General features: G+C 26.8%; 1 protein-coding gene across 2 annotated transcripts in view; it reads left to right on the top strand.

Annotated features, from left to right (window-relative positions):
* LOC114125481 (TRPL translocation defect protein 14) overlaps nt 1-14548 on the top strand; it is a 31922-nt gene that overhangs the window by 8960 nt on the left and 8414 nt on the right. The window contains exons 2-11 of one of the 2 annotated variants that reach the window (XM_027989150.2): nt 3238-3305; nt 3368-3405; nt 4055-4092; nt 4700-4828; nt 5733-5869; nt 5934-6074; nt 6145-6337; nt 6402-6609; nt 6669-6850; nt 6992-7465. In XM_027989150.2, the coding sequence (XP_027844951.2) occupies nt 3238-3305; nt 3368-3405; nt 4055-4092; nt 4700-4828; nt 5733-5869; nt 5934-6074; nt 6145-6337; nt 6402-6609; nt 6669-6850; nt 6992-7074 (1217 nt within the window). In that variant the 3' untranslated portion in view covers nt 7075-7465. Of the gene's footprint in view, nt 1-3237; nt 3306-3367; nt 3406-4054; nt 4093-4699; nt 4829-5732; nt 5870-5933; nt 6075-6144; nt 6338-6401; nt 6610-6668; nt 6851-6991; nt 7466-14548 lie in introns of those variants that run through there. The other variant, XR_007604513.1, reaches the window with a different exon arrangement.

Here is a 14548-nt window from a genome sequence, read left to right as displayed (position 1 = left end):
TACGTAAAGTTGACATACAAAAAATAACTTGAGTTCAGGTATATTTTTTTATCGGCTTTACATGTTATGTAAAATTAATCTACCGTATATTATACAGGGTGTAACTCGTCTGTTTGAAAAATGCAATAATAGTGCAAATGCAATAATATTAAATAGACGAGTTCACCCTGTATAGTTATCTGTTCGCACGTTTTTTAAAAATGCAATACAATTATTATTATTGTTGTTTTTCATTTTTAACTTTAAAGTAATGTAGTTTGATTAAACTATGACTGATAATTTCTTTGCAAAAAATTCGTCTATATTAATATTACGTCATATAATAGTTATAAGTTTCCTAAAATTAAATTTAAACATGGTCACACGGTTTACTAATTTGAATCTATTTTGCGCTTGTTTATACGTATATGTGATTCTAATAATAATATAATTGTTAATATATTAGGTGATTATTTTATCATACAGTACTAATTATTAAAAAATCTTAATGTTTTTTAAAAATATTTTTTTAAGTTCTTGTTTTTTTTTTTTTTTTTTTAATAATATCAAACATTTCATAATCTGAAGCAGAATATTTGTCAGAGTAATTAAATACATTTTAATACACATTTAGATGAATAGTTTATGAGTTATAACTTATAAGTATTTTAAGTTTAAGTAGGGATACGAAGCAAAATGTCGATGTACTACTTCGCTCACCTAAACTTTAAATATTTGTAATTCATAAATTACTCATCCGAATTTCGATTTGTATTTATCGAAATACTCCGGAAAATATTGTTCTTCAGAATATGAAATTAAAAAAATATGTTGTCATTCAAAAATAAAAAGGTTAGGTTAGGTTTTTTATTTTGGTTAGAAATTATGTAAAAAAATATTTTCTACAATGTTAATAGATAAAGTGATATTTAATAAAGTATTGATCTTATGTGTAAACATACGGAGAAACGGTGCATTGAATACAAATTATTCATTATCTCAAAATGCAATAATGTAAGAATACTTACATTTTACAATCAATTAAGATATTTTTAGAAATATAAATTGAGTAACTATTTTAATTTATTATTGTATTTTCATCATTACTTAAGTAATTATTTAACTTATACTATTATTTAATTAGAATCGTATTTTAATAAATGTGTTATAAGCTTAAATGAAACAATTTTTTTTCAGCCACTAAAAAGTAAATGATTGTATAATTTTTATAAATTTCGTTGAATTCTACATTTTTGTTTATTTACTAATTAGCAGATAGTTTATTTGGGCCGCGTATCAATTAATAGAATTTTAAATAGAACACATATTTTTCTAAAAGGCTGCGTGAATGATTCTAAAGATTATTAATGTGATATTGATATGAATATTAATACTAGATTTATCTAACAAAACTAAAATTATATTGTAACTTAAATATTTTATTAAATTAATACTTAAAAGAGCTAAGAGCTTATTTATTTTAAAAATTAAAATTTTCGTTTAAAAATAGTATTTGACATACTTAATCATACTTAATCTTATTAATAATATATGTAGGGTCATACAAAATATATACTTTTAATTATTAAGTTTTTTAATCTTTATTATTGATTGACGATTTCAGTTGATCTTCAGATATTATCGCTATTACATTATCCTCTTAGCGTGATTAATTAAATTATACGTCTATACGTAATATTTATCCGTAGGTTAATAATAGATGATTTTTTTAGAAACTATTAGCAACATGCATTTACTAAAGTTATTATTTATGAAACTTAATTAAATTAATAGTTAAATATATGTATAAAATCCTAGATTTTATTCGTGAAAACTGTTAACTATAATATTTCATTTAAAAAAATATCAACGTCTGGCATTGTAGAATTTTTGTAAAAGTTGTACCATTATGTACTTAATAGTTGTATTTTATAAAAACAATAAATATTTCATTAGTTACCTAATTAATATTTTTAAACTTAAAGTAAAAGTTTTAGATTTAAATTACTTTTTCTGACATAATATATATTAACTACCTAAAAATAAACAAAAGCAAATTCCTATTTCCTATCTATCTAAACACCTACATACGATTTGTTATTAATAATAATGTGCGTATCACGCATCTTCATACATTGTATTATATGATAGTAAGTATTTAAATTTTGAACCGATAGGCTTCATGATTATTGTGTATTTGTATTTAATATATTTCAAGGTTTGTCGTAAATTATTTTCGTAATTATTACCCAAAGGTTATTTTATGGTAAATATACTGAAGTTGTAACTATAGATACTAACAGATACACTTGTACAATTTTCATGATCATAAATCATACGTCTGCTTCGTAATTCATATACCTATTTGAATATTCTCATACATTATTTTTATTTACTATTTTTTCTAACGTGCACGAATGACCAAATATACCATCTTAATATAATGTGTATACAATACGTCATATACATATGTACGTATTGTATGTATGTGTTTGTATATAATACATATAAATTTACGTATTTTATGTATAATGTATGTATTACAATTTAAAAATAAATACTTTTGTTTTTCTTTTAAAACTTTTACATTTACTTTTTTTTATTGATTAATATAATTTTTATTAGTTAGATTTTTTATGTTAATATCTAATAAATATGTGAGTATAATAGTGATCTATAAAGTATAATGTTTTAGTTTAGTTATATTTTATTGATTTAGTTTAATAATAGCTTTGATAGATTTATGGTAAAATTGTATGTTAATGAATATTTTGTAGTCTCCTTGAATAAGTAATAGAAACATATTTAATATATAAGTACCGATATATCGAGTATATTTTAGTATACGTTATATAAATATATACTTTTTTTAAAACTCGTATTTTTGTGTTTGAGCCATTAAAAACGAATACGGAATATATTACCTAATTAAATTATACTCTCAGCGCCTTTAAAATATAAATTGATTATTATTGCTTGTTGTCGATAAGAATGTTATTTCTATGATAACTTAATTTATATTTCGTTCATTTGATGTACTGAAACTCAATATATTTTTACTTGAATTTCACTATAATAATTCTATTATCTATAATTTAAATCATTCATACAATCTGCTAATATTTGATATACAATATACATAGTTAATTATTTATTAATATTACAAAACTTATTTGTTTTTTTTTTCAAATTTAAATGTTTGCATTAACTTTTTAATTTTGAAAAATTTATAACACCAATGTAATTTGTTAAATTTAGGCCCATGTGGCGGTAAGACAACGGGACAGTCACGACTATGTACATTCTTTGAGAATTTAGGTTGGAAGGTAAAGGTTAAAATTATTATTTCCATTGTTAAAATATCTTGTTGATTTTTTAATTTTTATAGGTTTACAGAGTTCCCGAGACTGCCAATGTTCTATTAAGGTAATTCATAATTTTTTTTATAAATTACAAAATATTTTTTTCCAATTTTAATAATAAATTTACATTAAAATTTAATTTATAGTTTTAAATTTGGGCATATTTTATTATTAAATAAGTATTACCTACATAAAAACAAATGTCATAAAATGTTATATATTTTTATTTTATTACATAATCTATTTATTTAAATATTTAATTGTATTCATTTTTGATATTCGTTGACCTTATAACACATATGATTTTTTTAAGGCAAGGCAACCTTGAACATAAGTTATCTTTTTAATTCAAAATTTGTTATAAGAATTAATAGGATTCCAATACTTATTTTTTTATTTAACGATAAATTAAATCTTAAGACTTTATTTTCCATGTTTCATAAACGTATAGTGTTAACACTTGCGTATCAGGAGTATTTTTTTAAAAAAGTAATCACTAGTATAATTTTAATTTATCGTATCATAAATAATTATTTATTTATAATACCATAAAACCTGAAAATCAGTCAAGTTTAAAATATTGTTTAATTTTGCTTTCATATACTTTTGAAGTACCTTATTAGTTTTAATATAATATAGTGATAGTTAACATATATATCATTGGTTTTAATTTTTAATACTTAATATTTACATTTTATTTATTTATTTTACAGTGGAGGTATCAAATTTTCGGAATTAAGTGACGATGAAGGTAATACATTTTGAAATAATATGATCATTTATCTGTCTTGCTCTCAGTCATGCTATACGCGAGTTTCAATTATATCCTTTAAATACGAGGATAAAAATGTTTTTTTTTTTTTTGGCCAACTATCAAATTCAGTCATAAAAGTATGTTTTTATACCGGGAATGATTGTTTTTCGCCTCATTGCTTATTATGCTGTATACATCATATTTCGTCTGTTTTTAAATTGTTATTCTTTTATAGCAATAAAGTTAACACACCTCCTTTATCGCGACCATGAATTATTTAGCAATCCCTAAGCTGTATTTCAATCTAGCTTAGTAGGTCATCATAAATTTGCAATGAAATAATATATATTTCTATTATAATTGCATAGTATTTGTATTATGTCTCCTTTGAAATAGTATCATGTTACGTTTTACGGTTCGTATAATAATATTGATTTTAAAAGCCTCACAAATCGTCAAGTTATGAGGGGGAAGGAGGGAATTCTTAGTTCTTACTGATGAAATGATGAGCCTATGCGGCTAAGCTTGATGCTATTTAGACATGTCATGTCCTTGGAAATTATTATCATTAGCCTCATAATATTATTTTTGTTTTCTGTTACAGCCCATAAATTTCAAGAGAACCTTCTTAGATGTATGTTACAAATAGAAAACACGTTTTTTGAACTGGGCGAATCATGCGACCAAGACTGTCTAATCATTTGTGACAGAGGTGCTATGGATGCTGCCGCGTGTAATAAAATTTTTTTATATGATATTATAAATAAAAAACGAAAAATGGTGTTGTCGGAAAAAAGTATAGTTATTATAATGAAACGAAAGAGATAAAAATTAACTGTTTAAAAAAACTCAAAAAATTTTAATAAAAAAAATAAATATATTTTGTCCAATAAAAAAAAAATTCTTTTTTATCTTCAACATTGTAAATATTACAATTCTGTATTAGAATAATTCACATGCTATTGATATTTAAAAAAATATAAAATATGTACATGTATGGTATAGGTAGGTACTATTGTTTACATCCTGGTACCTATACTGTTAACAAAATTATTGTTACATTTTTTTTAGTTCACAACATCTGGTTCAGCCTTTTTATATTTCTCAATGGTTATATATTATTTTAAATTCCGTGTTAATGGAAGAAATAAATTTCAACCATTTTCATAACTATCACTGATCAACAATATAATAGTTAAATTAAATTATTATAGGTTTTATGATCATAATTTTAATTATTATTTGTAATTAAAATTTTTGTTATACCTGACCAGTTAAATAGTAGATCCCCTCCTACAAAATGTTTATCAATTATTAGTGAATAATTATTTGTATATTATTCATTCAACTAATAAAACAAGTTCATATCAAAATATGATATTCTCGTTAAAAATACAATAACATACATATTATATGATAAATAAAAGAATAGATGTAAATAAATATTTATATATATATTTTTGTTTTTTTATTGATTAGACTATTAAAGAAACATAATAGTTAGAGAAACTTGTTGATAGAAAAATAAGTCACTAAATAGCCCAAAAAAATGAAAACACTACTTGTTTACTCAACATATTATTTGTACAAATTTTAAGATTAAACAATATTAAACAGTTCAAGTTTTATTTTTATAGATATACCAAGTAATAAATGGGATCTGATAATGAAAGAAAATGGTTTGAATATGGTTGATTTAAGAGATAATCGTTACAATCAAATAATTCACATGGTGTCTGCTGCATGTGGAGCTGAAGACTTTTATACAACTGAGGTAAGCACGTCATAAACTTTTTAACATTAAAATTTAACATTTACTAATTTAACATCTGTTTTAGGATCATACTAGCAGGAGAGAGGATGTTTCTCTTGCTAAAAGTCTTGATGTCAAAGCGTCAGCATCATGGATCGGGCATCCATACTTCGATGTTATTGATAATTCATCTGATTTTGAAAATAAAATATGTAGAATGATAGCTGTAAGTATTAACATTAAGTCAATTTTTAAGGACCCTATAATATTTATATTCTTTTATCATAATTTTATAGGCGGTTTGTCAGAAATTGGGCCTGGACACTGGGGATAGATTAGCTACTAACTCAAAAAAACGTAAATGGTTAGTGAAATATCTGCCCGATGATTCGTTGTTCCCTCCATTTCAAGATTTTGATGTTGTACATAATTACTTGCAGACATATACTAAAAATATGCAAGCTCGTTTAAGAAAACGAGGACAAAAAGGTTCTTTATCCACATTTATTTACACTATGTCGCTGACTGTGACTTCAATTTTGCTTGTTTATAGGCCATTGGAATTATACACATACAATTCGCAGACCTAGAGTCCGTGGTCAAGTAATAGAAGTGAAAACACAGCTCAGTCACAGAGACTATGTGAATCTATTGTCACAAAAAGATGAAACCCACTATCCAATCTATAAAAAAAGACGATGTTTTATACACTACAATCAGTATTTCCAGCTGGACATTTATTGTAAACCTTGTCATAAAAGGTGTGTGGTTAAAAACTTTTTAAAATCATGTAAATATTAATGTTTTTATCTGGTTTTAGGTGTGAAGGGTTAGTGTTACTTGAGACTTATTCTGCTCTCGAGGACCAAAAGCTGCTTGACCGTTTACCAAAATTCCTAGACATTGAATCGGAAGTTACTGGTAACGCAGCGTATTCCATGTTCAACTTGTCACTCGTTGAAGATTGGGACAAGTCAAAAAATTTTTGTCACTACTTGAAAGGTAATTTTCACTTTCCACATGGTTTTAAGGAGTAATATTTAGTTATTGTAGGTATGTGAAATTAGGTTAGGTTAGGTTTGGTTTAGGGATTAGATTTTTGTTTAAGATATAGTTGTAGCAACTTTTGTAAATTTTTTTTAGGGCCAGATGAAGATCTGAGTTTAGGTGATCATAAAACCAACCAAGTTAGTTACATTCATACAAATGGAAAACTAAGAAAATAGTAACTTTGCTTTTACATTTTTAATATGGTATTACAATTTTGTTTTTAGATGTTTATCATTGTATAATATTCATTTTTTTTTGTACGTTTTGTTAAGTAGTATACAAAATTGTTATCAATAGATTGTTAAGTTACTAATCTAGGTACTTAATGTAGTATGTAACATAAACTACTCATACTTACATTTATGCATTATTTTTCTTTATATTTGCTATTGTTTTTTTTTCTTTAATATTATATATAATTCTTTTTTTTTTTGCAACCAGTACATTATATTACATAATACTGTATGTAGATAGTAAGTTATTTATTTATTATTTTTTAGATAAATCTTATAATGTAACTATAAGAAACTATTTTTAAAATATATCTAAAACACAAACTGCTTATTATTTGGATTTCTCGGAATGTTGATTAATGTCAATTGAAGAAACGATAAGTATCTATACCTAACCTGTACCTATTAAATGATAGTGGTTTACATTTAATTTAATTGCTAATGAGTAACGAATAATGATGTCTACAAATTTGACAATTGCTAAAGTTTTCCTACGACAATATTATTTCACACAGTCAAAAATAGGTACCGGCACTCTTTTTTTGAATGTGGTTAACGTGGCTTTTATGATTGTCTAACACATCTTGTTGGAACAACGCCAAGCCCATTTTCCGTTTTGTTTTGGCAATCTATTCAAAACTTATTTTATTTTAAACAACGCGGTGCGACGACTATAGTCGGTATTGCTAATCGTCTTCTTTCAAAATTAATAATATCTCATTAATTTTTGTTATGCGTGTGTTGTTGCGCTCAACGAATATTTATTTTTACGTTCAAAGACTCTTTAAACGCTTAAAATCCAACGTAGATTTTATTTTATTTTTTGTTAGAAAAATAATAATGAATAATAACGTCACACATATTCACGTATATAATTTCAACTCGTAAAAATGCGCTATAGTAGTTATCGAGTTATAGGATTCATCAAAATAAAAATGTTATGTCCACGTCACAATACCTACAGGCTACAATACCTAGATATCCCAAAAATCTATGAATGTCCGTGCTGTAGAAGCAATAATTCAGAGTGGAAATATTAAAAACGATAATTAAACGATGACTATTATTATTTTGAATTTGTTGCAGTTCTTTATATCACAGACGTATACAAGAATATTTTAGATAGTACTTATGTTATTATACCAATACAAGCGTCAATATTATTATGAGTTGACACCATTTTAAATTTATAAGGTTCGCGTGTATTACCTAAAGCCAATTAAAAAAATAAATCGCGTGATCACTTATGCGTAGAACCACATACACACATACACCGCGTCAACAATACTTACACTGAGTGCGTATAGTCACTAATTATTTTGTTACATTATAGTTTAAAATCTACGATTTGTTTTTTTCACCTCAAATCGTGTTGGGGCGGGCAGTACACGACTATAGGCAAATGTAGACAGTAACTAGTTAGAAAGTAAAAGTCAAGTTAAAAAGTTACTTTGATAGTAATAATCTAGTTGGTTTTGATTCTTGATAACATTCTAATATTAACCGAATTGAATGGAATGCATGAAAGTATCTAATCTATCACATAAAAAATACAAAATACAAAACTAGTTATTTTTGTAATCACTGCAAAAATCCCAATCTTCTATGAAACTGGCGACAGCGGGATAATAATCACCTATTATGGCTATAGACTACATTATATAGGTAATTACTAATTATTTTGGTAAAATTTCTTAAATTAAAAAAAAATAAAACTTCTAACTTTTAGAAATGAACTTATATTATAATTTAATAAATTTTTAGTTGAAAATACGACCAACCTTCTCAGCTATATTTCTTTTACTTTTGTATGGTAGGTAGGTACTTACTACCTAGGTCCTAGACGGCGTTTGGAGTTCGAGTGATTTTCAACAATAGGTATTGGTTATTTGGATGGTAAATGGTAATGGATGTCGACGAGATGATTAATGGTATATATTAATTCGATAACTAATTAATAATATTAAATATCTTTAAACACATACACCGCCGATACACCATTTACCTCCATTTTATCATCAAAATTTCAGATGTAGCGCATGACATACTGTGCCAGGGCCATATTATCCAAAGTTAAGACATGTGATATAAATCGGACTATTCTATTCTATTAGTGTGTATTATGTAAATAAATAATTAATAATGACTAGGGTTTAAAACTCGACACATGAAATGTAGGTATAAGAAATAATTGCGAATATCCATTGCTGCAATCATCGGTGTTTTTATAATGTTAATGGCCACTTGACACTAGTATAATGCTGGTTTATGATGTAGACGCTAGGTATCAGTGGGATAATTAGGGATTTACAAAGAAAAGATACCAGTAGGCTCTATGCACGTTTATGGACTTCTATCCCTCAAAAATTATAACAAATTTTTTTTTATAATAGTAAGAAATTCATAAAATTAAATAAAAACAATCAATATATAAATTAAATATTAATTATAATTTTAAAAATATGTATTATGAATTATATTAAAATTAATTGACTAAGCCGCTTATAGCCACTCGCGTTCGTTAATCTCAACATTTTATCTATATGTACCTACCTACCTACTATTATTCAGTATTATAATTAATATAGGAAGACTACAGAGCATAGAGAAAACCATAAATTCGGATTATTACGGTCGTACAATTAAATAAAGACAAGTAAACAATATAATAACATTAAAATCAAATAGTAATTATTTTACCATAGTATTAGCAGGTCTTAGGTGTTAACATTGTTTTTACCCATATATTTATATTTTCAACGTGTAATAGGCACCACTCGTGGGCCAGTGGCTATTCTATTTATCAACGATATACCGTGCGTGCAGGTTAAACAATATATAATAATATAATCATAACGGTCATCGTATTATAATGTCAAGGTAGGAACGAGATTTGTACGTTTGTATTTTTTTTCCTGCATCGTGGCCAATAATTATCGATCGTTTTGTCTAGTCCGTATAATATTATAAACACGAGTTTACTATACCGATTATAATATTATTATGCTTACCTACGCATAATTATTGGTTGCGCAAATAGATACAGATTATAGGTACCTACCTATAGTATACTTACTTGTCCGTACGGATTGTAACTACCTATATATATATATACCTAATAACATTGTATACCGTCGCGCGGCCTAAATAAAATAAATAATAACGTTTAATAGGCAATTAATGCAATTAGCTGAATTAGCTGATGATGATGAATAATAATATTATATTATTATGATTTCTAGCTAGTTACTTTGTAGTTAACGATCGGCCACTTAAAAATGTTGTTGTATGTACTTTGTGTTCATTCAAACGAGCGTTTAATTAGACGTTTAACCGTGTAGCTCGTCGCACGCGTTTGAAATTTGATCCCTGACAACTGCAGCACAACGGCTTATAGAACCGTTTCGATAACCCCATTGGCCATTTTACAGGTAAATATTATACATCTACATCTACCTAATGCAATAATAGTTATAACATTGAATATAATGCCACCGCGCAGATGATAATATTCTATATTGATTGTATAAATTTTGAAACAACTATATTATGTGCTCGTCTATTATAGATATATACGTCTATATAATATATCGCATAATATGCGGTTTATACTCGCACTGAGTACTATTCCTTGTATCACGTGGCCACTGTTAGATTTAACTTTCAGACAGTCGTCGTCATGATTTTTTGGGGTCGTGCTTAAAACGGAGACGATATTTTTATTTTTACGTTGAATAAAAATCAAAAAAAACGTGTTACCTTTTTGCGTTAATTTTCATTGTTGTTTGATGTAAGTGTTTTTTTTTTTATTTTTACCACTTAATAAATTTAAATTAAGCTTTTATATAGATACCTGTCGGCTATCGCAGCGTACATAATTTCTGTTAGACTATACTCACAACTCTCACGATTACGGTCATTGGCCACAATATTTATGTAATACCTATATAAAAACATTATAGTATATATTTAAAATAATAACATAAAGAACAAGATTATTAACTAACGATTATTGTTTATCCAAATATTGAAATAATTCATTAACTATATTGCCTTTTACTTAGTGTCTATTTATACTTCCTGTTAATATAATATTAGTACATTATACTTACTTATAACTCATAATTATTGTAAGATATTAGATATTTTAGTTATTAGAATCACTATTTAGTGCTTATATGTATTTTATTTCGCATATGACTGCAGGTCATGACTATGTGCATAATGCATATTATAATATACAGCTGCAGATAGAGTTTATAGTGTTATTATTATAATTTGATTGTAGTTAGTTAAAATAAAGAGACTTTTTAAAGTGAAATTAAATTATTTATTTTGATAAAGTATGATTGCTCGTCAATATTATTGTGACGTTTAGCGTATATATTAACTGTACATGATAGCTGAGACCTATTAAAATAACAATAAATAGATATACTTCGATGTAATGAAAAAATAATGTATTTATAATATTATGTTTGTATTATTGTTGTCCATCATACATTATTTGTAGAACAATAATAATAGTTATATGTATAGTAATATCACAGATTATACAAACGTTTTTTAATCCGCTATAATATTATAATATTATACTTATTTATTTTTTCAAAAACTATATAAGGATCTATAATTTTTGTCCTATAGCCTTTTGGTTGCACACATAATGCGAATTGTACGTGTTGATCGAATGTTTTCACTAATGTAGTAATGTTTATACGTTGTATAGAACAGCGTTTCTCGACTTGGTGGTCGCAATCACCTTAACTAGGGGTCACGTAGGTCAAAAATATAATAAAACGCTCGCTTACAAAATGAAAATTTTTATTTAAAATTTTTAGTTGAATAAGAAAAAAATACTTATACCTGTAACAAATTTAAATTAGGTAATACACGTGGTATTTATACATTTCTTTTGGTTAATTAGTTAATGATATATATGATATTTTTATTGTTCAAATTTGTATTTAATATATAGATAGAGGGCGGGTCGCGAAGTGATTTACCATATTTTTTATCTATCTTGGGGGGTTGCGACACTAAAAAGGTTGAGAAACACTGGTATAAAACAATTCACACAGCATTATAGTGTCACTCGCTATATATGAGGCACACACACACACAAATATATATATATAGGTACACCTACTCGGCTACCCACCACGCGTTTATCTGTTGTACGATATATTTTTTAGACGATTTTATGCAATAAATCTATTCTTTGCGACGACGTCGTATTCATAGTCATTGTGCGCTGTTTTAATTTTATCGTTCAGACACTCTGCCGAATCGGCACAATATATACTTTGCTCTTACATACGCGTTTTACTTGCTGTCCGGCGCCGCGATGCGCTGTTATTGAATGAAAACTATACATGAATTAAACATTAACATAACTACGCCAACCTACTTACGTCGTGTATAATAATATGACATTGACGTCTCGCATTACTGTTTATTATATATTCGTTATATAAAGCGCTGTAAAATATTAATCCACAATAAAAGCATTAATGCAATTATAGCATATACTTATACTACCCACCTTTATTTTGCACCGAGTTATTTTTTACGCTTATTCGTATTATATGATGACCGTACAGTGAGTAAACGCTCCGATTTGCATTAAAAATTATATACCAAAAGGTTACCTAATATATGTATATTACCTATAATACATTGGTAGGTACTAATTTTTTTCCCTTAAAAATTTTTACCTGACCATGACCGCGGAAATGTACTACATCGAATCACGATGGTTTTAATCGAAAAAAACGCAGATTATAATAAATACCTATACGTAATATTATATGTGCAGTATACCGCGGAATATGATATTGTAATGATGTGTGTATAGGACTTAGGTATAGCTGGTAGTCCTATACAGTATCGATTTTCATGCGATATGTTTTTATAAGATCAATGGTACTTGGTAGTATATAGGTAGACAAATATTATTCACAACACTATATATAGCGTACGGTACCCATATACATTGTCGGTTTGCATGAATTAAAAATAAGGTCGACGCCGTCTCGAAATGTTTACGTAAATATTCGCTCACGAATTGTGCTGCAGTGACAAACGTCGTAAGAAGTCCAAAATAACAACACCTATAATTTATATTATAGGCTATACACGTTTGTTAATAATTGAACTGTGCTACAAGAGAAGTCCTCTCTGGCGTGTGACCGGCAATTAATATACATATTATATTATACTAAGTAAAAAAGTGACTCTCGTCGATATTTTCACTATATACCTAATTATTTATTTGTTTAGGTTAGGTCATCTGTTAAACGGCGAACGTCTAAAATTTAATAATCTGCCAATAACAACCGATATTATTATGGTACGTATACCAAGTCGTGTGGGTCACGTATATAATTACCATGTCCCAGAAATCCTTGTGCTAATATCTATATATATAATAATAATGTATAAAATATAATATATAATAATATAGAAATGCGCAACTTAAATTTAACTGTGAGCGTTAAAGCATGTCGGCCAATTGTATATGTAGTTTTTTGTATTCATATAAAGTATTTGTTATTATGACGTGTAATGCGTGTTTCTCACGAGACCGTAAAATATGATTTTACTCAGTGACATCGAAGTCAGAGCAAGTGCTTTAATTAACATTCATTATCTACAGAAGTATAAAAACGTTTTTTATTTTTTTTTCTCATAGGTTAATTTTTTTAATTTTTGTTTTTTCGAACGATGACATACATTTTTAATTTAACAATAGTATATTTAAAGTTTGGATGGTCGATGAACAGATAATATTGACACATGTGTAGGTCGATCCGCTATAATTCCACCGTCAACATTTCATTTTAAGCACTTTAACCAGTTTAACCCACTATCGTTTGAAATTCGATTTTCGTGCATTAAATTGCACAGAACGACTTTCGGCTTTGAATTTTTAAGAAAAAATACATATTGTAATCGTAAAAAGCAAAATATTTTTATAAAATCGTCATTGCAACGCCGCATATAATGTAGGTATATACACATTTCTTATAGACTTGCAGCTATATGGGTGTGTATAATACTATATAGTGTGCTTCTATGACATGTTATGTAAGTATAGATACATATTATATATATATATTATAACACTGTTCTTGTTTGTATCAAATTGAGTGAACTTTATCCCATTAAGACGTGTATTCGGTACAGGTACGTACCTATATTGTACTCGCATATGAATATATATGTACCTATAGAACACAATACACTTGTGCATATCATTGTAACTTGAAATTGTGCACACGACACGTGTAAACGATTTTCATAATTTATTTCAAAACAATTTTGATTGTCTGAAGTATAACTCACCTAATGGCCTATGTAGATATAGTATAGGTAAGTATAACAGTAAAAAGGATTTCTGCGTGAACGACAAACG

This window comes from Aphis gossypii, chromosome 1, assembly GCF_020184175.1.
Source record: "Aphis gossypii isolate Hap1 chromosome 1, ASM2018417v2, whole genome shotgun sequence".
Classification (NCBI taxonomy): domain Eukaryota; kingdom Metazoa; phylum Arthropoda; class Insecta; order Hemiptera; family Aphididae; genus Aphis; species Aphis gossypii.
Note: the sequence above shows the minus strand (reverse complement) of the source record. Positions and strands in the feature narration are given on the sequence as shown.